This window comes from Zootermopsis nevadensis, unplaced genomic scaffold, assembly GCF_977971745.1.
Source record: "Zootermopsis nevadensis isolate Lab colony 2312 unplaced genomic scaffold, Znev_1.0 Znev_ptg000057l, whole genome shotgun sequence".
NCBI lineage: Eukaryota > Metazoa > Arthropoda > Insecta > Blattodea > Termopsidae > Zootermopsis > Zootermopsis nevadensis.
This window is the reverse complement of record NW_028259188.1, coordinates 1578600-1602291: the sequence shown is the minus strand read 5'-3', so window position 1 is coordinate 1602291 and position 23692 is coordinate 1578600. Positions and strand designations below refer to the sequence as shown.

Below are 23692 nucleotides of genomic sequence, written 5' to 3'. Positions count from 1 at the left end.
TTGGCCTATTTTCATTCCATATGGAATACAAAATTAATCTCATTAGATTACCATGCTGTCTGTGTGTGTACCTGTTTGTCATTATTTTCATGTTTTGAGCCACTTTATCTCTTTTAATGAATTTTGATCTTTAAGTTATGCTGTATGAGATAACTACAACCTTGTAATTTTATTTTTATGTAATCAGTAACAACATTAGGGCATAAACAAAAAGTTATGTGGTAGGAGCAACACTAGTATCACTTTTTGGAGATTCCTGAAATACATGTATGGATATTCTTTATAGAATGTAAAACAATGTAGTGAGTGTGTGAACATTTTATTTTGGCTTTCAGTTTTGCAGTGATAGCAGCTGAAGCATTGGGACTAGGAATAATAGTATTAGTGTGAAAGTACCTACAAATTTGTGCAAAATGTTTGCATATCAACAAGTGCAAATGTAGTAATAGTATTAATCTTCAAGGTTATGTTTGACGAACGTAACATTAGTCTCTTTCCTTTATAATGCTGACACAAGCATAGACTGATCTTTATTAATTCTGTAAACTACTAAAATAACCTTTATGAGTTCAGCCTGGAACTCCATCCTTGTGTTGAACTGATCTCAGTTTTATATTCTTGAATAAAGAATATTTATAAATTTTAAATATATTTTGTTGTTCATTGATGAACTTGCAGGCACTGTAAAGCAACAGACTGGAGATGCTGATGTTGCAGCTATAACTAAAGGAATGCAGACATTAAAGATCCCAAATAGGACAGGTTGTGGGACGAAAGGAAGAAAAACTGTTGTAGAAACCAACTATTTATCACTGGACTTGTCAAAGCTTCGGAACAAAATTGCAATTCATTATGATGTGGAATTTAAACCGTCACCATTTCCAAAAAGACTTTTGAGGTGTGTATAGCCCCATTATAGTTTGCATATGATATGTACAGGTAAACTTTGTATGATTTTTATGGGATAATGAATAATAATTATGTTAACGTTAGATTCAAAATGGTTATATTTAGTTTTACAATAATTCACTCTGATTTGCATTATTTGGTAACTGGTAAGATTTTAATTGTACATATTTCAATGCACTGTTGTTTTTTTTTTAAATTATCTTACCCACAAATCTAGGAAGTAAATCAGTTTTTACGATGTTTTGAAGATATGTTGCGTGTGAAAATGTGTTTGCTATAATACCAATACATTTAAATCTAACAAATACTGAACTTTTCTGCCTTCAAAGACTTTGTACATCCATGGATATTTGTGTAGCTAGCAGCAAAAATGAATTTCTTACCTGTTGTCTATCTTGTTTAGGTCAGTTTGAACAATATTAAAACTTTTAATGACTTGCTTCTCTGATAACTCAGAATACTATGATGTTAATTTTCTCACAGTAATTTGTGTGTTGTTGTTAATAAGTAGGAGGCTGAATGTTATGTTTTGTATTTATGCAATTTGGTAGAATCAATGCATTGCTTATATACTTACAGTTTGTTATTGTCAACATTGTCAGTGTTGGTAAAATTCATTACAAGTTTAGGAGCTAGCCAAAACTTTAGGGACTAAACGTAATGTGGTTTGCCAGGTGTTGCTTCATTTAACAGTACATTGCAAGCAGGTCCTTTCTCATTGTGATTTTGAATTAATGACTGCTGTCTCCATTATAGCATTATTTGTAGATGCATGTTAAAAAAGTCCTAAATTTTTGTTTTTGTAACAATACATACTCTAGTCCAGTGGTTTTGAACTTGTGGGTCAGAATGAATTGTGAGGGTGCCTTGAAAGGGTGACAAGCTTAACCCTTTCCTCACTGATTGTTGCATTTGTAACCACACTTGGAGGATACAATGAGGATCTTTGGTTAGTGTATGAACTGTAGTGATCTGATAAGAACAGTTCCATTATTTAATAAAACTATTAATGATAAACTGTTTGCACAGCTTTATTCAGTCAGACTTTCATGAAATTCTTCAGGTGTGGGTCCATTGCATGCGCTTTATATAAACTATGTTTATTTGTCATAAGAGATATTTTGATTTGAGGTTATGTACATTGTTTTGTATAACAATAAAGATTCAAATTATATAAGTTGATATATAAACTTATAGTATGTAGCATCTAGCTTTCTTGAAGTTCATGACATTTCCAGGTACTAGCATTGTTAAGACCAAAGTAGTTAGGTCTGTAATGTAAAAAAATCTTGCTGTTTTATTATGCCTCAGTAGAAACTTGATAGATTAAAGGTCTTAAAATGTTATTGCACAGTGTAGAAGACTACGTTGCTTCTATTATAAACATGTATGTTATGCAGATTGTGTATGTTGTATTGAATTTTTATGCTTATAAATATATCATGTTTCTGTATGTTTCTAGTTTTGTTAGAATTACTGTTGAAACTGTATAACATTTTGTGTAATTATACATAATCTCTTATTTCAGACGTGCAATGGAAGAATTCAGGCGGAGAAACTTTCCTGATCGATATCCAGCTTTTGATGGGAGGAAAAACTTGTACAGTACTCGAGAGCTGCCAGAGGTATGTTTGGTTTAATTTAACAACAATAAGCTGTTGCTGCTGGTAATGTTGATGTGGATGTAAAGACATAAACCTTATGATAGAGGCAGTACGCTCGTTTGAAACATTGATCATTTCCTACCAGACTACACAGTGCGACATCCCAGATGACAGCCTTCTTCATACTTATCATTATGAAAGTCTCAAATTTTGCCATATCAGAGTTAATTAAAAAAGTTGGTTTTCCTGTGTATTTGTTGTAAGATTTATAAGTCTTCAGTTCTGAACATTGTGGTACATACAACTATTGAAAGAGGTACTGTGATACTCTGTAGCAAAGTACTGAAGTGTTTTTTTTTTCAGATAACTGATCATTTCACGGTGCAAGATGATGAATCTGTTAGGGTTAAAGAGTGTGAGATTACCATCAAATACACATCTCAAGTTAATTTGGAATCCCTCTCTACATATATGAGCAGTGAGCGTACACTGGAAATCCCACAGAAAGCTATTCAGGCTGTGGATGTTGTGCTGCGCAATGCACCATCTTTGCATGGGTAAGTAGTTAATTAGCTGTTTTGTGACTCTTAGTGTACCAGAAACATCTGATTGGTCTGTAAGGTATTCATCAATACTGTGTCAGTTACAGAGATTGTGTAGTGTCAAATGAAGTGAATGAAAGTATGTAAAGACTTGAAAGATGTCTACCTCAAGATACTCACTGGTAGTGCCTGCAGGGCCAAGGAAGAGCTAGAAAGCACTGAATCATGGTAACCAGAAAACCTGGCTGAGATTTGATCATGAACTTGAGGAGGATTGTGACATGATAATTGTTAGTTAATTTTAAAACGTGCAAAATAATTATGAATGTTGATTAAAATGGATATGAATATTGTAAAAACTCTGCATGTATTTAGTTATTATTCGTAGAGAGATTTTTTGGTTTAAGGGTCAATGTGCAGGATGATAGAACTGGAATTTTTCATCCCAAATTTCTATGGCATTTTAAATAATAGTCTGTGATATAAAATTCCAATTGATTCTGTTCAAAGTATTTTTTTCTGTGATCAGTACATTTTTATCAATCAGCGTTGAGTTGTCAATGATTTAACTTACAACAGTGCTGTTTGTGCAGGGCCGGATGGGTCTTTGGTAGGTATGTTTGCGTCTGTGTGGGTGAAAAGGGGTTACTGGTGAGATCTCTTTCCTGTCAGGGTTAACATGGGGAATAAGGATGATCACCAGCTGGATTGTAGAAAATTGCTGTGAAGTGGTGAGGTTGCAGGAGCGTCAAGTTTTGCCACAGTTGTTAACACTGGTATATACTATATAGTATATGGTTTATTAATGTTGATGAAGATGATTCTCATAGGTACAACACAATGTTTATCAGAAAGAACACAGCCAGCTTTACAAAGAGGATGAATCCACTCTAATTTCTCGGATTGCTGCCAACTAGGCCACAATGCAACTCCGTTATTCCCAAGTGTTTGGGACTGTTTCTACCAGTTGCCACTTCCCTACCCTCTTTTTACTGAAAGATTCCTGGAAAATAACTGCTCAGTACTTAGGTTTTTCAAAGGAGTAGCAGATTTATGGTGTACAGAGTGCATGTGGATACCTGCGTTTTACAGCTTAGTTGTGTGTGCTTGAACTCAGGGGTCCATGGCAGACTCATTGGCTAGACCAATTATAAACTGTGTTGTATCTCTCCAAACCTTTCATGACTATACATTATTAGAATTCTGAAAGGATTTTCCCTTTTTGAAGTGTATTTACAAACTGCTAAATTTTCTGTTTATTTGTTCCTTGCTTCAGCTTTATGTCAGTTTTATCTTGGAGTATAATTTTGTTTGATTTTAGTTTTACCTTAAAACACTGTATCAGTAAATTAATTGACGTTCTAAAATTTAGCTCTGCTTCTTCAGATGTTAAACAAGAAACACGAATTGTATGAAGTACCAGAAATCAGCTCATTATTGGCATGTCATTCATATTTTTCTCTCATTTTCCCAACAAGATACTTAAAAATATGGCTTTGCTGCTTCCTATATATCAACTAGAATTCATGATGTAATCGCAGTATAATTCTGTAAATTGTGCAGTAGACATGAAGTGCTGAAGCATGAGAAATAAAGAAATCTATTAGAGTTTGAAGTGAGTTCATAATGAGTCTTTAGCCTGGTTTCTGACTAAGTAATTTGTGGTTTTCCTGAGTTTCTCCACCAAAATTCTGATATAATGCATTAAAATATGTCAGAACTACTACTTCCCGATTTCATTAATTCTTTCACTGAACGCTGTATAACATGAGGCATTTAACAAGAAGATAATTCTGTGTTTTTCTTTGACAGTCGGATGCTGTCTTTTCGCTATGGAGGCTTGGTCTGCATGGGATTTATGGTGGATAAAGTGTTACTGGAGTGGGTTTTTTCTGAGTTCTTTTTTTGTATCCTGTCAGTTATTGATTAAACAGTGTTCCATACTGTCAGTGAAGTGTGTGACTATGCAGGACATTAACAGTCTCATACCTGTTGAGACTTCAACCCTGAAGTTCGCTTCAGTGATGATTGTATTTCATGTCGCTGTTTTGTTGAGGTGCATGAAGAATTTAATTTGAAACTGTTTTTCTGTGTTTAATAAGATAATGGTATTAATGTTTATCTTGTTAGGTTTGTGCAAGTTGGACGCTCATTCTATACTCCTCCAAGCGGTACAATTTTGAAACTCGGTGATGGACTTGAAATGTGGTATGGAATGTTCCAAAGTGCCACTTTGGGCTGGAAGCCATTTGTGAACATTGATGGTCAGTATATTTAATGGTTGGTAATACTTGGTACTTGATACAGGGGCTTGTCTTAGTGTTAGCATTACCCTCTATATTTTTAGGTACCTTGTTTAGTTGGACATCATTACTCAACCCCATGAAAAATTTATTGCAGATATTGTCAGTAAGCATATTTGCAAGTTAAATGTCAACTCTAAACAGAATCACATGTGCACCAAAATACATAACCAGGTACTGAAAAAGACACTTTTGTGTTTGCCTAAGATGAGGTGTTTTTCTGAGCTGGTGTGCCAAGATTTATAGTAATGTTTATTATTAATGGGTCATGTGTACTACAGGCTGCTGAACATTCTTTGGGAAACAAAATACATCAGGCATTGAAAACATAGAATACATATGAGCTTTTATTGAAAAATAAGCAATATTTTTTCCATTGTTATGAATTCTTGGTATTTGTTACATTTTTCATTTTCGTTTGTTATTGTGAATAACATTTTATTTTATAAAGGTTAATTGTGAAAAAGGTCTATCACTTCTTTTTTAAATAATCCAGGCCATAAAATTGTTTCCAATGAAATTCATTATCCAGAAGACAGAAATCTTCATGCTCACCACTGTGGAAATCTCAAATCATTCTCATTATCAACAGTTTGTACAACTGCTTTAAAATAATTTGGCACCAAAGGGGCTAAGCACATAAGTGGTGACAAATAAGGCATTTTTTTATCAAAAGCTTTGGGTTGGTGGTCCAGTTTTTAGCTCTGAATACGAAACTTGGCATGATTTTTAATGACTTACAGGTTTTCTGCATAAAGTTGTAAATTATTTTTCCTTGTATTGAATTAAAATTATATCACATTAAAAAGATTTGAAATAAAAGTTGTAGATGTGAATGGGATATATGTATTACTTGTAAATGCTTCTGTATGTGATGCTTATTTTGAGAAGCTTGATAACGTTTGCAGAGTTGTGTAAAATAAAATAATTTATAGTCATGTACATTTTTAAAAATTGGCCATCTGTTATGTAGAACCCTTCAGTGGAACTGTAAAATCGGTGGACGAGTATGAATACTGAAGTAATCATACTGCAGCACTAAGTTTATTTGTGACATTTATTTCTGATTTAATTGTGATAATTATGTTTGACAGTGACACATAAAGGTTTTCCATCACCACAAAATGTTGTGGATGCCATTTATGAAATCTGCAGACCTCAAGATCACAGTGAGTTGAACTACAATCAGAAGGAGGATTTCAAGAACTATATCAGTGGTAAGGTTGAGAATAGTTACTGAAAAACTGCATTATCCCTTTTAGTACCAAGCCAGTACATTATGCCATAAGACTGCGAAGCAATTTTGTTTGAAAAGGAAGACCTGTAGTTAAGAGATATATTTTTCTTTGGAAATGTAGTTTACACATTCAACAGAACTGTGTTCATATATGAGCTGTTAAAAGCAAGTAAAACGTTCATTTTGCAAAATACATTTTCAAATTAACATTGAATTTTCACATTTAAAATAATGTTCTCCAAAGATCAAAAAGTTATGAACACAATTAATACAAGTTGCTAGGAAACCACAAAAAACTCATTGTCAGCATTGTTATTCACAGCAAAAGCATTACAGAGATCAGTTGGATAATGCTGTTTAAGGAAATAATTGCTGTTTATTCTGAGAATTATTAAAACCATAAATGCAAATTATAAGAGATATTGATTGTTAAAAAAGGTGGAACATGTAGTTAACACTGAACTTCAAATACTTAAAGTTATGAATAAAATAATATGGTTGAAAACTCTGTTGATCAGGGACCATTATGTCCCTTTAAAATTCACTTCTTAAGGTTTTCAAATGTGGCCTCTTCAAGTAAGGTTTTTGAACTATAGGGTCCGTGCTAACCATATGCTGGTCTTTTAAATTGTGGGCATAAGAGGAGAAGTGACATTATATACTTTTCTCAGGAGGGACAAAGTTATTTTAAATACTCAGCAATGTGTGTAGGCCTATTGTTAATTTATTTACATACAGATTTGTGTCCTCACACTATAACATCTGACTGTTGGTTTAGCTATTTGAATAACATAACATGAAGATGGCTGTTTTCTGGGAACTTCTGCCAGACTGCATGGCACTATAACCCAGAAGACAGTCATCTTCATGCTCATCACCTTGAAAATCTCAAGTCCTACTAAGCAGCAACATTATTTGGTACATAGGAGTTATCTCCTTTTTGCATGAAGGTTTTGAATTCTAGTTTAAATAGCATTTCTGAAAGCTTAATGAAACTGCAGTCAGAGTCCTCTATTAAAACTAACTTCTTTTAGAAGTTAATATAGCCAGTTAGCTTAGTATGACTAGTGTTAGATTCCCAGCAGAGGCAGAGGATTTTTCTTCAAGTCCCTGCATCCAGACCAGCTCTGTAGCCCACCCAGACTTCTTTCCCGTGGGTAGTAGATGGGCCTTTCTGCAGGGGTAAAGCTTGGATAGGGCATGCCGCTGAACGAATCATTCCCATGTAATGCAGAGGTCAAGAACATATGCCAGCTTGATGTCCTGTCCTGTCAAGTGCCTTCATTGTATGTGTGACAGTCTAAAAGTATACAAGTTGTTGGTATTGAATTTTATTTGTTTCAGACTTAAAGATTGATTACATGATCCCTAACAACCCAACCAGCAAGCGAACATTCAGGGTAAACGCAATTGCTGAATGTCCAGCAAAATTACGGTATGTTCAATCTTTTGTGAGCTACAGTCATATCTTTATGTTCACATGTTTTTCATCAGTAGATAGCTGTGAATGTACAGGAATGTTTCTGACTTCACATGTGCAGTTATATGAAATGAGAAATATGATAGCTACAAGTTTGCCTTGATAATTTCTACCATCTGTTGAAATCTCTTAAATTATTTTTCCTGGAAATAGGGATCTGTGTTAAACAGAAAATTTTTTAAAATGGTAAAAATTCAGTTTCCCTGGGATTACATTATGAGTATATTTTATGATGTTACAGGAATATTTTGATTTACATGTAATGTTTTTTATTATAAAGATTTCAGTTGGATGACGGTCAAACGATGTCAGTTCAAGAATATTTTGCCCATGTCAAGCGTATACAACTGAGATTTCCACATCTTCCATGCCTTCATGTTGGTTCACTTAAGAGAGAAAAGCCAATATATCTTCCACCAGAGGTATAGTACGCTACTGTAATCTTGAGACTTGCAAGGAATGCAGGAAGTCCAAAGTGTTAAAGGCTGATGTTATCTTTCCTCCTTCACCCCAATTCCTCACTCCGAAAGTCTCAAGATTACAGTCTTACACTGTAAGAAACATTGTTTTGAATTGATATATGATTCTTTATGCACTGTAAATCAGCCCCTATAGAACAGGGTGGGACTGTTTACTCTCTGACTGTATTTGGACTGTTTCTTAATACAGCTGACATTATTGTCATTTTATGTAGTAGAAAGGGATTTTCCTTTCCATACAGATGGTAAATTTTGCTGTTCCATTTATTGTATTTGATTCTTCCTTGGATTTCCTCTCATTGGTGTGGACTGTCTTATAAGAAAACCTTCTCCATTCTTCACTCTCCTCTTGTATCTGTATGTCTTCTTTCACTTAGTCTGTCCTCATGCTTGGTCTCCCAGTCTGTTTTTCAAAACACTAGAAGGTGTTTGTGTTCTTTTACTCATATTTACAGTGCTTCATTTCAAATATTTAAAAACAGAGTTCTAAGAGTACCAGATGTAAGAAAAATATATTTAGTGGTTTGTGAACTGAGTTAAACAATGATTTATACACTTTCTGTATCACTAAGTTAGTTAAAACCAGGACATATTTCTAGAAAGAACTGGCACAGCTTTTATGGCATGTCTGACAATTTTAACATGTTTTGACAATCTTTATTTTTTATATTTTAAAGCAAAATTGCAGGTATTCCTTACTGGTGCATGCTGCCACAAAGAAAGCTCTGGTTACAGGGGGCTGAAAAAGTAGATCAGGTGGGGAAGCAAGAAATACAAGCAGAATTTTATTTGCGATACTCTTGGAAAGCAGTATGTGTTTAAGATTTACATTTTGGGCATATTCCTGAATGATTTCACTTTGCTTGAAACCTGTAATTTACATGAACATGCATTGATAAATTTCATGATATTATTAATCTGCTGTGATCATACATTGAAATGCAGTTCTTTTTTACAGTTGTGCTCAATCTCAAAACATCAAGTGATTAATAAGAAAATGAGTAACAAAGAGACTTCTGCAATGATAAGGCATACTGCAACAAGCACTGATAAGAGAAAACAAAAAATAATGGACATGGTATGTTATCTTGGTTGTCTTTCTTACTGTAGCTGATATTGTTTTTTTATTTTGTTAAATTACCTCAAGTATGTCTTGCATTCTGAACTTTTGCTTTGTACATGACTTGAACACACATTTCATAAAGTGAAACACACGCACTTGAGTGATTAGTACTTCTGCTGAATATTTGGGAGGTTCTTGGTCCAAGGCCTAGCTATTGTGGCTTGAGATTTTAGTAATTCTCTTCAACTTCTCCAGATAAGTGCTGGGATAGTGTTTTAAGAAAAGGCCATGACTGGTTACTTCAAATTCCTTCACAATTCAAAATTCTATATCTTCTCATTCAGCAGTATATTCTCTATATAAACTGTGCAATTAAAAAAGTGTTGTTTAATGAGCAGCACAAAACACATTCATTGTGCCAGTATTTTCTTACCTACGTTGGAGTATTTCAATGTTGGACACCATTACATAAATTTATTGAACAAATACTACAAGTGACAGTACAATGAAACGACATACAGATGAAAAGGTAACCTTCTAATTTGCATCAAGGTAGAGGTTTACGATATGGAAGCCATTTACCACATGGCAAACATAAAGTAATTATTTAAGTTCTTGCATCTATTTGTCCAAGGTGTCACAACTTCCACTGAATTTGGATATGTGTATTTAATTCATGAAGTATGTGTGGCAGAGGAGGTTAGTAAACTGCATCCTTTGCATAACCCCATTAGTGTCAGGTCAGGGGTTCTGGGAGGCCACGTGCAAGGCAGGTTTTCATAAAGGTAGCCACCGACTTTCAAATGCCAGAGTTGCAGTGCACAATCCTGCTGGAACTAGGAATCCTCTTGTGGAAAATCTTCTAACATTTGTGGCATTAACCACTATTGCAATTTGATGAGATACATGATGCCTGTAATTGTGCTTTCTTCAAAAAATGTCTGACCATAAACCATTGTTCTGGATAAATAGCGTGTGGCTTTTTGGTACCCCAGATCTGGACATTATGTGTGCTCACACATCTAATCAGGTGGAAAGGTGTGGAGAACCTGTGGGGTGTACTCCCCCTGAGGGTACCCTTGGGCTCTCTCACCAAGCTTCAGTCCATGGTCTAACTCAAACCCAATCTTGTCCTTGAAATTTAATTTGTAGGCATCTGTCTGGCATGTTTTTCAGCAAAGATCATGGTTCCATGTATCTCTTATTGTATGAACTTTTATGTTCTGCCATATATGTTGAGAAGGGCTGATCATAATTTGTCATGGAGTGAATTATGATTAGAGGCCATTTCATATTCATACATCTCAAGTTCTCGTAATGAATATTACGAACGTTATGAATGTTTGGACTCAACCCAGCATAATGTATTAAGTTACTTTGTTGTTATAGTAACATCAGAAGAAAGTATGTTCTGTGGATGGAAGTGAATTAGTGAGCTCTCTAAAAATTAAGTATTGCATTTCTGTGGTGTAATCTGTAACTGTATCACTTTTGCAGATTAAGAGGATAAATATGTGAGTGTGTGAAAAGAATAGTGATAGCAAATGGAAGGATCAATTACTATTCCTATATATGATTAAGGGGATAATGTTAAGCAGTGTGTGGTGTAAAGTACACTTTTGTAACCTTTGTGTCTTTCAAAGAGTATTACTTTTCAATTTTGATGTTGCTTTAACATAAAAATGGGAATGTGAATTATGTGATGAAGTACAATATTAGTATTTTAACAACTTTATATTTTAAGATGGCTGTCTTCTGGTTGTTCCACTGTGAAGTCTGGATGATGGAAGAAGCAAGGACCTCTGAAATGTCAGTAAACTTCTACCAGACTACATGGTGCAACAACCCAGAAGACAGCCATTTTCAGAATCACCGCCGTGAAAACCTCAAATGCTACTTAACTTTGTTGGTTTCACACACATATTGAATGTAGTGAAATATGTGGTAGTTGTGTTTTATATACAAAAGTATTGTGGGTTGCTTCGATTGAGTACATACTTAAGTAATGTATGTATCTTTGACATCCTCAAAATTATGCATAATTTGTTGTTGTTCAAGCTATGCAGCATTTACTACATATTTGAGTGTGTTTTGGTTTTATTTCAGTTGAGGTCAGTGAGATTCAATGAAGACCCATGTGTCAGAGAATTTGGTCTCTCTGTTGGAGGAAAGTTTGAAGAAGTAAGTGCTCGGATCCTGGATGCTCCGAAGTTGGAATATGAAGTGAGTACATTAATTGAAACTTCATATAGTGGATGTCCTTGTAAACATTGTTCATTTTTCAAGGACATATTATATTCAAGCATTTTATTTTTGGGGTTTATTACACAAATATGTTTAATGTAACTTGTAGTCTTTCATGACATACAACAATAATTCAATTATTATCACAGATGTATGTTTTTGAACAACATGTTTCAGTATAATAGACCATCTTCAGGCTTCCATTTTACAAAATATAAAATATGTGAAACAGAAGGTCACTGTGTAATTTTGATTATTATTGTAGAATAGTTTGCTATCAGTAGGTTATAATAAAATTTTAAAAATATACAGGCTAAAAATATTTTGTTGGATCCTGCATTACAAATTTTCATTTTTAAATACGTAGATGAGATACGTTACATATTTAAAAACATACATTGATAGTGTTTAAAATGAAAATCATTGCCAAGTGGTTAACAATCCTATTTTTTATTTGGGAGGCCCCATGTTAAAATCTTGGCCTGGGGACTGCCTATCCTGACTGGGTTTGTTGTAGTTTTCCTCAGTCCCTCCAGGCAGATACAGGGATAGTACCTTAGATTAGGCCTTGACTATGTCATTTCACATCTTTCCAGTTCAGTTTTGTACAGTTGTGTTTTTTAACATAGAGTACATAAAATGGACTTAAATAGAATTGTTATTTTCAGAATCAGAGATCTCCTACAATACCAAGGAGTGGTGTGTGGAGAGCATCAAATTTTGTTATCAGCGGTAATTTGAAATCTTGGATAATTCTCAACTTAGACAGTTATGTAAAAGAAGATGCACTCGGGTGAGTATTAACCAAATGTGATGGCAATTTTATTGCTTTGATTTTAGCAGAGAATTATGAAATATAATGTGATACATAAGATTGAGGTGAGAAAGCCTTGTTGTAAGACTGCAAGTACTTCTGAAATATCAGTAGATGAGTATGATGATAATAGTTTATAGACAAATCAATACTTTTCATCTAATGATTTTTTAAATTTTGTCTTAATACAGTACTTGAAGATCCATCTGACTCACCGTCAACTTATAATTCACATATTTTATTTTATTACAGAACTTACATGTATTAGGTAGAAGCCTGTTTAATAAGAATTTTTTGGAAGAATTTATGAAGCCTGATTTCCTTCAAAATTCTTGTTCTGTATCACGATTTTAGCATTACTGTAAATTAAAAATTGGGAGAGTAGCCCATTGCAAACAATGGGACATAAAAATATCAGTGTTGGTCTAATATAAGTTGTATCTCGTTCCAGAGAAAGTCACCACCCCTTGCTCTAAATAGGTTGAAAAAAATTAGAATGAAATCATATAGTTCTCAGCTTGCAGCCTGCTGATATGTATTATATATCACACATTAATTTTTGGTATTATTGTATCACCCTGCATGATGATAAAATAGTTACCATGTAATATTTATGTACTTTTTAAGTGAGTGAATAATAACAATGTCAAATCTACTAATTTTATAAGGAAAATAATTGAGTAAAATGTTTATCTGTTTCTAATTGGAACTCCTCACAGCACAAAGCATCATTAAATAAATAACAAATGAGTAAAACATCCTCATGCTCATCTCCATTAGTTAATCAACTGATAGCCATCAAAACAAATATATATATTGCGAAACTTACCTGGTATTGTTGAACATTAAAGAAACATGCCTTAATGGAAGTAATACTTTTTAAAAATTAAATGGCACACAATATTTGAAGTGCCTGCATATGAGATGTTTGTGTCACCCCAGCTTCAGACGTTGTTAAACCACAGCAGTGTTACTGATAGTAGGAAATTAAAAAGTAGGTGGGGTGTCCTTTAATGGCATGCACTTCATTTTAGTTTCATGAAAATCTTTCCAGAGAGGTAAGTAGACTAAAATAGCACAGATGATGTTAAATCAGATGACTTGAAATACACTGTTCCAAGAATAGAATGATTAATAATTATCATTAAAGAGTGACTATTCAGTTGGAAAACTAGTTATTGTCTTCTGTTTATGTAATACTACCACTGAGTCTACAGTCATTTATCCTATTCTTTCCATTTCATTAATGGTTTTGTATATTTAAAATTAAAATTTGCAGGCGTTTTGGAGAATTAATGCAGAAAACAGGGAAGAATTTTGGGATGAATATTGCACGTCCATTGCAATCACGAAGTTTGCGGTTTCTAGCAAGGGATACATCTGAATTGCAGGCATTCTTCACTTCAATGAAACAGAGAGTTGATCTGATTGTTGTTGTGATTCCAAATGTGAAAAACAGTTATGGTAAGAGGTCTATTGTATGAATAAAGCACTCTTCCACCCTTGTTTAAATAAGAGGTTCTTTGATTAACTTTTGTCTGTTGAAATGTTTTGGTCTGTATGGTGAGGCTAGCAGGAACTAAATTAATAATTATACGCTTTAGTGTTCCATGTATGTATATAATTTTGGTTGGTACACATTTTGAATATTTTAATTTTGCCTGATATAACCTCAAAGTTTGGAATTGTTGACATATAAACATAAAGATTACTGTCGTACAGGATGTTGTGCTGTATAGTCTGGTAGAACTTTACTGACATTGCAGAAAACTTGCCATGTAAATAACTTTCACCTAGGAAGTTCTAATTAAGAAATGTGTTCTCTATTTTATTATAATTTTTGTGGTCTTCTTGTTTTGTTGTATGAATTAACATTTGTTTTCAACTGTGTTGTAGCCAAGGTGAAGCAAATTGCAGAACTGAATGTTGGAGTCTTAACTCAATGTATAAAGTCAATAACAATGCAACGTATGAATGAAGCTACATGTTCCAATATTCTTCTGAAAGTCAATTCAAAACTGAATGGAGTGAATCACACACTTTCATCTGTGTCAAGGTAAATCTCATTTATGAAGTAACTTTTATCATATTATTACATATTTACATAATATTTAACCTAAGGGATCCATAACTACAACCATAAGATTTAGTTCTTCCTCTCTGTTTGTTTATCTGTTGTACTTTCTCATAAACGTCCAGTTAATTTTCCTTTCTGACTGAAGTAAATATCTGAAACTGAACATTAACTACATTCTGACTAATGTTTTGAAATTACACTGTATTTACCACAGGAAAAGATATTGTACTGTTTATTTCCAATTTCCAATTAAATACTTGAGTCAACTTTCCCTTTTTGATACTTTTGCAACTGCATAGATTATGTAGTGTCAAGTGGTGGGATGATTGTGGTTTGGAAAATGATTTGGAAGTGTTCTGTAGGCTATTTTTAAGGTAAAATACAAAGTGAGCCACCTGCTCTGCTGCAAATGTGAGTAAAACTTTTTTAAGGAAACTGGGACATGAGCTCATCTATTTCTTCTCTGGAGAGATGTAGTAATATTTTTGGGCATAAATAGTTGATTTTAATTAAATTTTAAAATGATTTCTACCTTGTGAACAGAAGGCTTTTTAACATGAAAGTCCAGTTTCAATCCCAAGACAGTCCATATGTGGTAGTATTACAAATTTTGCACTGAGTACTTTGTCTTCTTTCTGCCACTCATTATTTGATCAATGCTCATCTGTTCTGTTGCCGTCTCTGAGGTGTGTATCAGACCCTGGGCTGTTCATTTAATTTGTGCACAATACCTCTCATCACTTTGTTAGTCATTACTGCTTTCCAGTGCCACTTTATTGCCTTTGAGTACCCTCTTTCAGTGCCATAACTTCCCTTCAAGTACTTTATATAAGTGGTAAGTACCTGTTTATAGCCTCCACTTATTACATTCTGAAGTGCTGCTCTTATACGTGAAGATCGTCATCCAAATACATGTCATACCCTTGAAAGCTTTGGAAACAAATGAGAATCATGTATGCCACATTAAGTGTAATAATTTTCACTGTTAGAAGTGTGTGGCCGAACATTATTGTCTTAATACATGACGCAGGTCTTCTTTCACAGGTAGCACATTGAAGTTTTTAAATACAAGATTTTAACTTAGGCTTTCCAATTTGATAACCTTGATTCATTATTTATTCTGGATGAACAGTCTGATTTGAGGTGGTTGTGCTTTGTGCTGCCTTTACCACACAGTGTGCCATGAATTGCCATCCCTTTTACAACCACCTGTGTAAGTGGCAACAGCATTTAAATATCTGCAACATAATATTTATTTGGAGTCTTGTATTTTTAAACTCAGCGCATGAAGTAACAGAGCCTCCCCAGTAATGTGTGTCTAACATGTGTCCATATAATAGCATTGAGATTACCTTTGTTTATGTAACAAAAATTAAGTGTGCTGTAGTGGCAGCTTACAGCCGGCTTTATGATTAAAACTAGTATTTTTTTTGATAAGAAATGAAAGAGTTTTCCTTTGTTCTCAGGCCGCCATTCTTTGAATCTCCTGTAATGATAGTTGGAGCTGATGTGACTCATCCTTCACCTGATCAAAAAGATATACCCTCTGTTGTTGCTGTAAGTATGTGCATACACGGTCTGCATTCTTTTCTTGAATTGAATTCATCAGATTTATATGGGCATTAACTTTTGATTGGTTATCAAAAATAAAGAGTTTTCCCTGTGAATAAAACTCTGGCTCATTTTTGTGGATAAAATTTTTAAGTTGTTATTGAAATCACTGCAAAAGAAATGTAAGCAAGCGGACAAGCATAAAATTCCCTTTCCTTCTACACAGATTCTTATATGCAACACTTGGTTCAGCAGAAATATGAGTATCTTCTTCGAAACAGAGTTAGTGAACCTCTTAAAGAAGTAGGACAGAAATCAGCCAGACAGAAATATATCAAATGCTGCTTTAATGTATTTTAAAATATTTGAATATAATATGCATTTATCTGTTTATCATTACACATTTTATCTTTTAACACCATGTGTTGTGCATTTAAATGGTTACTTGGCCACTTAATTTGCAGTAATGTTATTTTTCTATGTTAATGTTGATTTATATCTTAACTGCGTCATGTTTGTGTTTAATCAATATAATAATTCATTCACCGTCCATACACAAACTTAAAATGTTGTTAAAATTACTTAAGATTACATAAAATTACAACATTTTTTAGAATTAGATCTTGATACATTTCACATTTGACGACATGTTTCGGTGTATTACACCATCATCAGGTCAATCAATATTAAAAACTGTTTTAAAAACTGTTGTACATCCTGCTCCGCGTATATTGATACGTTTGACTGTTTTGATTTTCTTCCTTTTAATGCTTGGATGTTTATATCTGAAAATTACGCGGAGCAGGATGTACAACAGTTTTTAAAACAGTTTTTAAAATTGATTGACCTGATGATGGTGTAATACACCGAAACATGTCGTCAAATGTGAAATGTATCAAGATCTAATTCTAAAAAATGTTGTAATTTTATGTAATCTTAAGTAATTTTAACAACATTTTAAGTTTGTGTATGGACGGTGAATGAATTATTATTATGTTAATGTTGAAGTTTACTTGTGTGTATTATCCAAAAATAAAGTTACAAGATCCACAAGTTTGAAGATCAGAGATTATTTTCATATGCTCCTTGTTTTTGTTGCAAACTTGAACTTGAAGGCTAGGTTATTTAAAAATGATCATAAATATTCCTTAATGTTGCACAGAATGTGTGCTGTCTTGTCTCGTGTGACACACTTGATATTCAAGTGAAGTGGATTAGAAATGAAACTGACATTCAGCCATGCTGCGCATGTAGACTCATTGTGATGATAATGCACTGCATGCAACTTTATGGATGTTTTGAATGTGTACACTGTACGGGGAATATGTTGGCAGGGTAAAATTGATAAATTACAAGAAGATATAAAACCAAATACTGATAAATGGTTTTGCAGTATAGTGAATGAAGATAGGTTATCCAAAATAGAATTGAAATTGATACCAAAAGGTCACTATGATAGGCTTTCCTCCAAGTTCTTGATTTTTCTCTTGCTGATGGTCATTGCACCATTGCTCCTTTCATAATTCCTGACGAGGTAGGCCAAACTAGCCAGGATGTAAACATAACCTTGGTTATGAGATGGAACTTCATTTCAGACCCAAACTTTTCTTTTTAATTTGATGATGCAAGAAGCAAGTGTGCAGTAGATGTTATACTTTGTTAGATCATCAGGGGTCTTGCTGTGATATCTGTAGAAATTCCTTTATTTTAATCTAATCAACTTTTCTGTACCTTTTGCAGGTGTGTGCCAGTCATGATCCAAAAGCATTATTCAAATACAACATTCAGATTCGACTGCAGCCTCCGAAAGTTGAGATCATTCAAGACTTGGAAGCTATTATTAGGGACCAGCTGTTGTACTTCCGTGACGTCACACGTTATTTGCCAAACAGGATAATATTTTATAGAGATGGTGTCAGTGAGGGAGAGTTTGCAAAGGTATATTTCAGAGTTACAGGATTGAGGGGAATTAAATAATGAATTTATATGAGTCCTCAGGTTTGGTGACAATATACTGTGTTTACCTGATGTTATGCTGAGTAGCGAGATCGCTGATAATTTACAGCGCAAATAGTTTCTGTGATCTCTGATAAGTGACAACACGAGTGATAATGTTATCAGTCTTCTGATAGTTATGGCATAAAAAATACAGAACTTCATTAACTTGTTAGCTAGTTTGTATGGCAGTAAGAGGAACCAGAATGTAATGATTTCTGTTTCTGAAATAGCCTTATTGATAAATTATTCTGTTTTTGAGTTTTTGTATTATGTCTTGTTTTCCGAGATATCACTGAATCAATCTTTTACACATTTTTCTTTATGGTTATAATATACCCCTATTTTTAATGAGAATAAAGTAAGAAAACTTTGTCTTATAATTGGGTAAATATGGTATATTGTCTGTTGTATAGTTGTTCCTATTGAGGGGTTGATGTGAGTTTAAGAGAACACGGGAGGGAATTTTGCAGTTGCTACTTTACTTGAAGGTTTAAATCTTTTCTCTTTATATTGTAACCAAACATACAATGTAGAATTAAATGAAATAAGTATTGTTGTATGATTGGTGTGGTCTGTTTTTGATTGCCACAGTGAATTGAATCCCAGTCATTGAGCTTGAATCCAGCCATTTTACTGAGCTATCATGACTTATTCTTAATATGGAGTTTGGTTAAACAACTTTTTTCTCTATAATACTGCTGTCTATGTTGTTTGGCCAAGAAGAAATTTTTACTGAAAAAGCTTATCTGTTTCACATTATTATTTTACAGGTTTTGAATAGTGAGCTGACTGCTGTTAGACGTGCCTGTTCTTCAGTGCAGCAAGGATACAAACCAATGGTGACATTTCTTGTTGTTCAGAAAAGACATCATACTAGATTTTTTCCCACACGTAGGGAGGATGAAGATGGCAAGAACCGTAATGTACCCCCAGGTACTGTGGTTGACTCTGAGATCACACACCCTGTTGAGTTGGACTTTTTCTTAGTGAGCCATGCCAGCATACAGGTAATATATTTATTATTAGTTTCCATTACCAGTATACTTCAGTAACATCAAATTGAACATATTTTAAACAGCAGCCATATGGTTTTGGCTATTCTTTAGTGATCATTAGGGACTTGTACGCTTTAAGAAGTTATTAACCTTTATTGCATAGAATTTAAATACTTTGTTCATTATCTTACCACTGGTTTAAATTACCATATAAAGGTGTCAAAGTGCAGAATACTATAAAATAAATTGTATTATTATATTTTAAGCCAGAACCTCCACATAAAAACTCAGTTATTAAGAATGATTTTATTTGCCTGTATATGAAGACATAAAGTAACTAGTCTTTTTGTATATCACATAAAATTGTGTTTTATTTGTTGCATACTCCTCTCCCTATGTTACATATATTAGCAGGAAGAAATTGCTAGACTGGGATTTTGGGTGTCAAACTCATTAACTTTACTGTATTCTTTTAAATATCCAGTGTACAATTCAATTAGACCAAGTTTTAGTAAGGGATGCCTAAGCTTTCACATACGGCGGCCAGTATTCTGGCAACAAGTATTTAAAAGGTTAATGCCAAGCTCAAAGGAAAATTGCAGACATATGGTCATCCACAAAGACGGACTAATGATAATTGAAATAAATTATTAAAATTAATGTTTTTGTAATATTCTCACTGGTATTGGAATAGATTGTCAATTACAGTCTATATAACTTTTGCTGTTAATGTGTTTTTGCAGGGTGTGAGTCGACCAACCAAGTATCATTTGTTGTGGAATGATGATAATAATATGACAACTGATGATCTTGAACAGCTTACATATTACTTATGTCATATGTTCTCACGATGCACACGCAGTGTGTCCTATCCAGTTCCCACATACAATGCACATTTGGCTGCATCTCGTGCTCGTGTGTACCTCGATGGGTGAGTATAGAACTGCTGTTATGAAATTAAAAGAAATGAGTAGCTCGAAAAATCTATACATCCTTGGTATAGTTATTATCCACTTTGATTATCAAGGTTAAGTGGGAAAGTGAATGAAAATGGCACGTGATGCTTTATTAACAAATTATTGACATATATAGGATCAAGGTCCTAATATTTATCAGAAATGATTTCCAATAATTTTATTAACAGAGCTCTTATAGGCTCAGTGGTCGGATATTTTTATGTAGGTGGTGTGTAATTGTGGAAATGCCAAAATTAAAGTTTAACCAAGTCAAAATGGACCATTAAATGATATTGCATATGAGGGAAGTTAATAAGAAACACTCCATCATTCATCATCCTTATGATGGAGGCACTAAACACCTCTGAAACATTAGTGAACTTCTAAAAGACTACGTAGTGTAGCAATCCAGATGACAGCCATCTTCATAGTTGCTGCTGTGAGAACATTTAAATCTTACTATGAATAATTTATTTACATTCCATGGATCCATAAGACGGTCAGATGACAATAGGATGTGGAATAAGTGATAATAATACAATACATGTTATACAAGTACAAGTCATACTATTATATAAATGTCACATAATACACAACAAAGTATTCACCTAAAGAAATGATAAGCTACAAATAGATCTACCCATTACACACAAGAAAAAATTATTACTTATTTGTAAACAACATAAATTCATTGAGAGAGTAAAAGGAGTGTGTAATTAAGTGTCTTTTTAATGCTACCTTAAATTGCTCCTTCTTATTTACAAGACTTGTGAGATTTGATGGTAGACTGTTGAAAATTTTGATCCCTGCATAATATGCACTCTTCTGAAAACATGAGAGGTTGGCAACTGGTCTATGAAGCTGATTTTTATTCCTTGTGTTGGCACTGTGTACAGCAGAATTAGTTTGAAAGAGTTCTTGGTTATTTACAATAAAGTTCATTAACGAGAATATGAAATCTCTTAAACAGACTTCTACATGAATTTCTAGGTTTTACACCAGCCAATAATCTAATAATTTTCTTTTGTAAAGTGAATATTGTTTTACTGTTTGATGAATTCCCCCCCCCCCCCCCCCCAAATTATTCCATACTTCATTAAACAGTGAAAATGGCAAAATATTCTGATCTGAGTGTGTCGGTGTTTCTCACATGCAACAGAGATCTAACTGCGTAACATGCGCCACTTAACTTAGGTATCAGTTTATCAATATGATTAGTCCAATTTAGGTGATTATCAATTTGCAAACCCAAGAATTTTGTGTTTATTGACTCTTGTATATACTAAGATACACAGTGACTGATCTGAGTGGAAATAACTATACTAACGATGATGATGACAGTAATAGTGACTCTGCTAGTTACACTGATAGAAACAGTAAGAATATTTTATTAGGAAGAGTATATCTGTTAGAAACCCATGTATTGTATGTGCTGAGAAAAAATTAGTTATATTCTAGTAATGAAGGTGATTTTGTAATTAGTACGAAATATTCCATTGGAATTCCTGCACAGTCTTTAAATCATTTGGGTATAAGGATGTATTCAGGAGTTATGGTTTTATGAAATATTGCTTAAAATTACAGTCATGAGCAAATAAGTGGAATGGTTGAGCTCTCATTGTGTTATTTAGTATCATCAATGATATTATGAACTTTAAGTCTGTGGGTCTTATATTACCTATAGTCTGTTTTCTATAGAACATTTGGCTTTTGATGTAAGTGACCAAAAACAGAATTATTTACTTTATTTTCATAATGCTTCTCTCAGTCTGAAGGACCTTAAGTTCACGATAGTCACACTGTTTACAGCAGTTAAGTAGTCAAGATATCAGACCTATGCCATTTGATTAATTGACTCTGATTCCACGGCCCTGGTTATGTGACTCAGTGAAGATACCCTTCAGAAGAATATTTAGAAAATGTGCCCTAAAAAATTAACCTAAACACCGATCTGCTTTCCTGTTACCATTAAACCTTGGAATTCCCCATTGTGTTATGTCCTCGGACTGGAATATTGGTGGCAGATCAGGCTATCTTTATTCTACAAAATATGAAAGTAATCATCTTGTTTTCTCTTTTCAGGAGAAAGATAACGTTGACAAATCTTGCAAACGAACAGCAGAAGTACTTTGAAAGTTCTGTTTTGAAAGCGATTATAAAGGACTTTCCTATGTATTTTGTATAGAAAGGTAAGTAATATAAATTCTAGATCTAGATTTAAAGTATTTAAGTTATTCCTGTAAGAAAGACATTTGAAAACTAAGATTTTATTCTGGTCGTTGATTTTCTTCACATAAGTTCCCAGGTTTTTTCCTTCCTCGAGACTGGTGGAGATATCGTGAAGTGTCCAAGACCTAGTTTAATTCCTACTACTGTTCTCGGGTGTTTATTATTGGCAGTAATTGGACAAATTGTGGAAACTCGGTGCATGTGAAGACATTATTTCTATAATTGGCACATAATGGAAATTTGCATCAGATTTAATATGAAGGTTCTCATTATGTTAAAGATAGTTCAGTTGTTTCAGTTACAATGGTTTAGCTACAGTTTATACGCTTTTGTGGTTATCATTTAATGAACTGAGAGGACTGTGTAAGGTGAACTGGAAAGAAATGGATGGAAGCCATTCATAGCTTATTTCCGGGTACCATTTGTCTGCATTGGACTAAGGAAAACCATTGCCGAGAATGTCGGATGTGCACGACTAGTCAGAAGTACTTCGTGAATACTTCAGACACAGGACTGCTACAGTCATCATTCTTTGTAATTAAAGTTAGAGGTAACTGCATAGGTTTGACGTCGCTTTATATGTTGTATGGCATTGAAGGGGAGGATGACTGTGACAAACCAATTTATGAAGATTTGGAGGAAATAGTCACTGCTATTTTAAGACATTATCTTAACATTTGCCTGGAGAGACTGAGAGGACCTCAGGATAACCAGACTCTGGTCTAAGAATTGAACCAAAGATGAAGCTGGAATGCTAACTACGTACATAACACCAATGTTTAGAAACTGTCAAGTGCGTTACTGTCCTACATGCCCTTGTGAAAATCAGTTTGAAATTGTATGTGTATTCAAATTCTTTTCAAGCTTTATTAACTGCAATGTTTTGATTTTAATTTCAGATCTGTATCACGTTTGAACATCAACTGTGTATTTCGAAGAAAGTGTTTCTCGTGTATTTTTTTATATGCCAGATTGATAGAATTCCATTAATTCAGAATGTGAAAGGTGCATAGAATAAAATAAAGTCATAGTTATATGTGTTTGTGTAAAAAAATGATTTAGAATGAACTTGTTATGCAAATAAAATAAACATAATATATTGTTATCAATTTCTTTAATCTTTTATACATAACTAGATAGCTTACCGAACCCGAAGGTTCATCACCGAATTAACCAAAGCCCTCCACCAGACCCTGCCCTGGACCAACAAA

The 23692-nt window shown here is 33.8% G+C and overlaps 1 protein-coding gene across 3 annotated transcripts in view; it reads left to right on the top strand.

The window, feature by feature from the left end:
• LOC147871390 (protein argonaute-2-like) overlaps positions 1–23586 on the top strand; it is a 40866-nt gene extending 17280 nt beyond the window's left edge. For all 3 annotated transcript variants that reach the window (XM_087361371.1, XM_087361373.1, XM_087361370.1), the window contains exons 4-21: positions 679–898; positions 2438–2534; positions 2877–3070; positions 5186–5319; positions 6453–6575; positions 7940–8030; positions 8356–8497; positions 9513–9632; positions 11724–11840; positions 12530–12654; positions 13955–14139; positions 14572–14731; positions 16219–16309; positions 18044–18241; positions 19072–19308; positions 20040–20227; positions 22335–22441; positions 23381–23586. In XM_087361371.1, the coding sequence (XP_087217497.1) occupies positions 679–898; positions 2438–2534; positions 2877–3070; positions 5186–5319; positions 6453–6575; positions 7940–8030; positions 8356–8497; positions 9513–9632; positions 11724–11840; positions 12530–12654; positions 13955–14139; positions 14572–14731; positions 16219–16309; positions 18044–18241; positions 19072–19308; positions 20040–20227; positions 22335–22437 (2525 nt within the window). In that variant the 3' untranslated portion in view covers positions 22438–22441; positions 23381–23586. The remainder of the gene's footprint in view (positions 1–678; positions 899–2437; positions 2535–2876; positions 3071–5185; positions 5320–6452; positions 6576–7939; positions 8031–8355; positions 8498–9512; positions 9633–11723; positions 11841–12529; positions 12655–13954; positions 14140–14571; positions 14732–16218; positions 16310–18043; positions 18242–19071; positions 19309–20039; positions 20228–22334; positions 22442–23380) is intronic.
• The last annotated feature ends 106 nt before the right edge of the window (positions 23587–23692 follow it).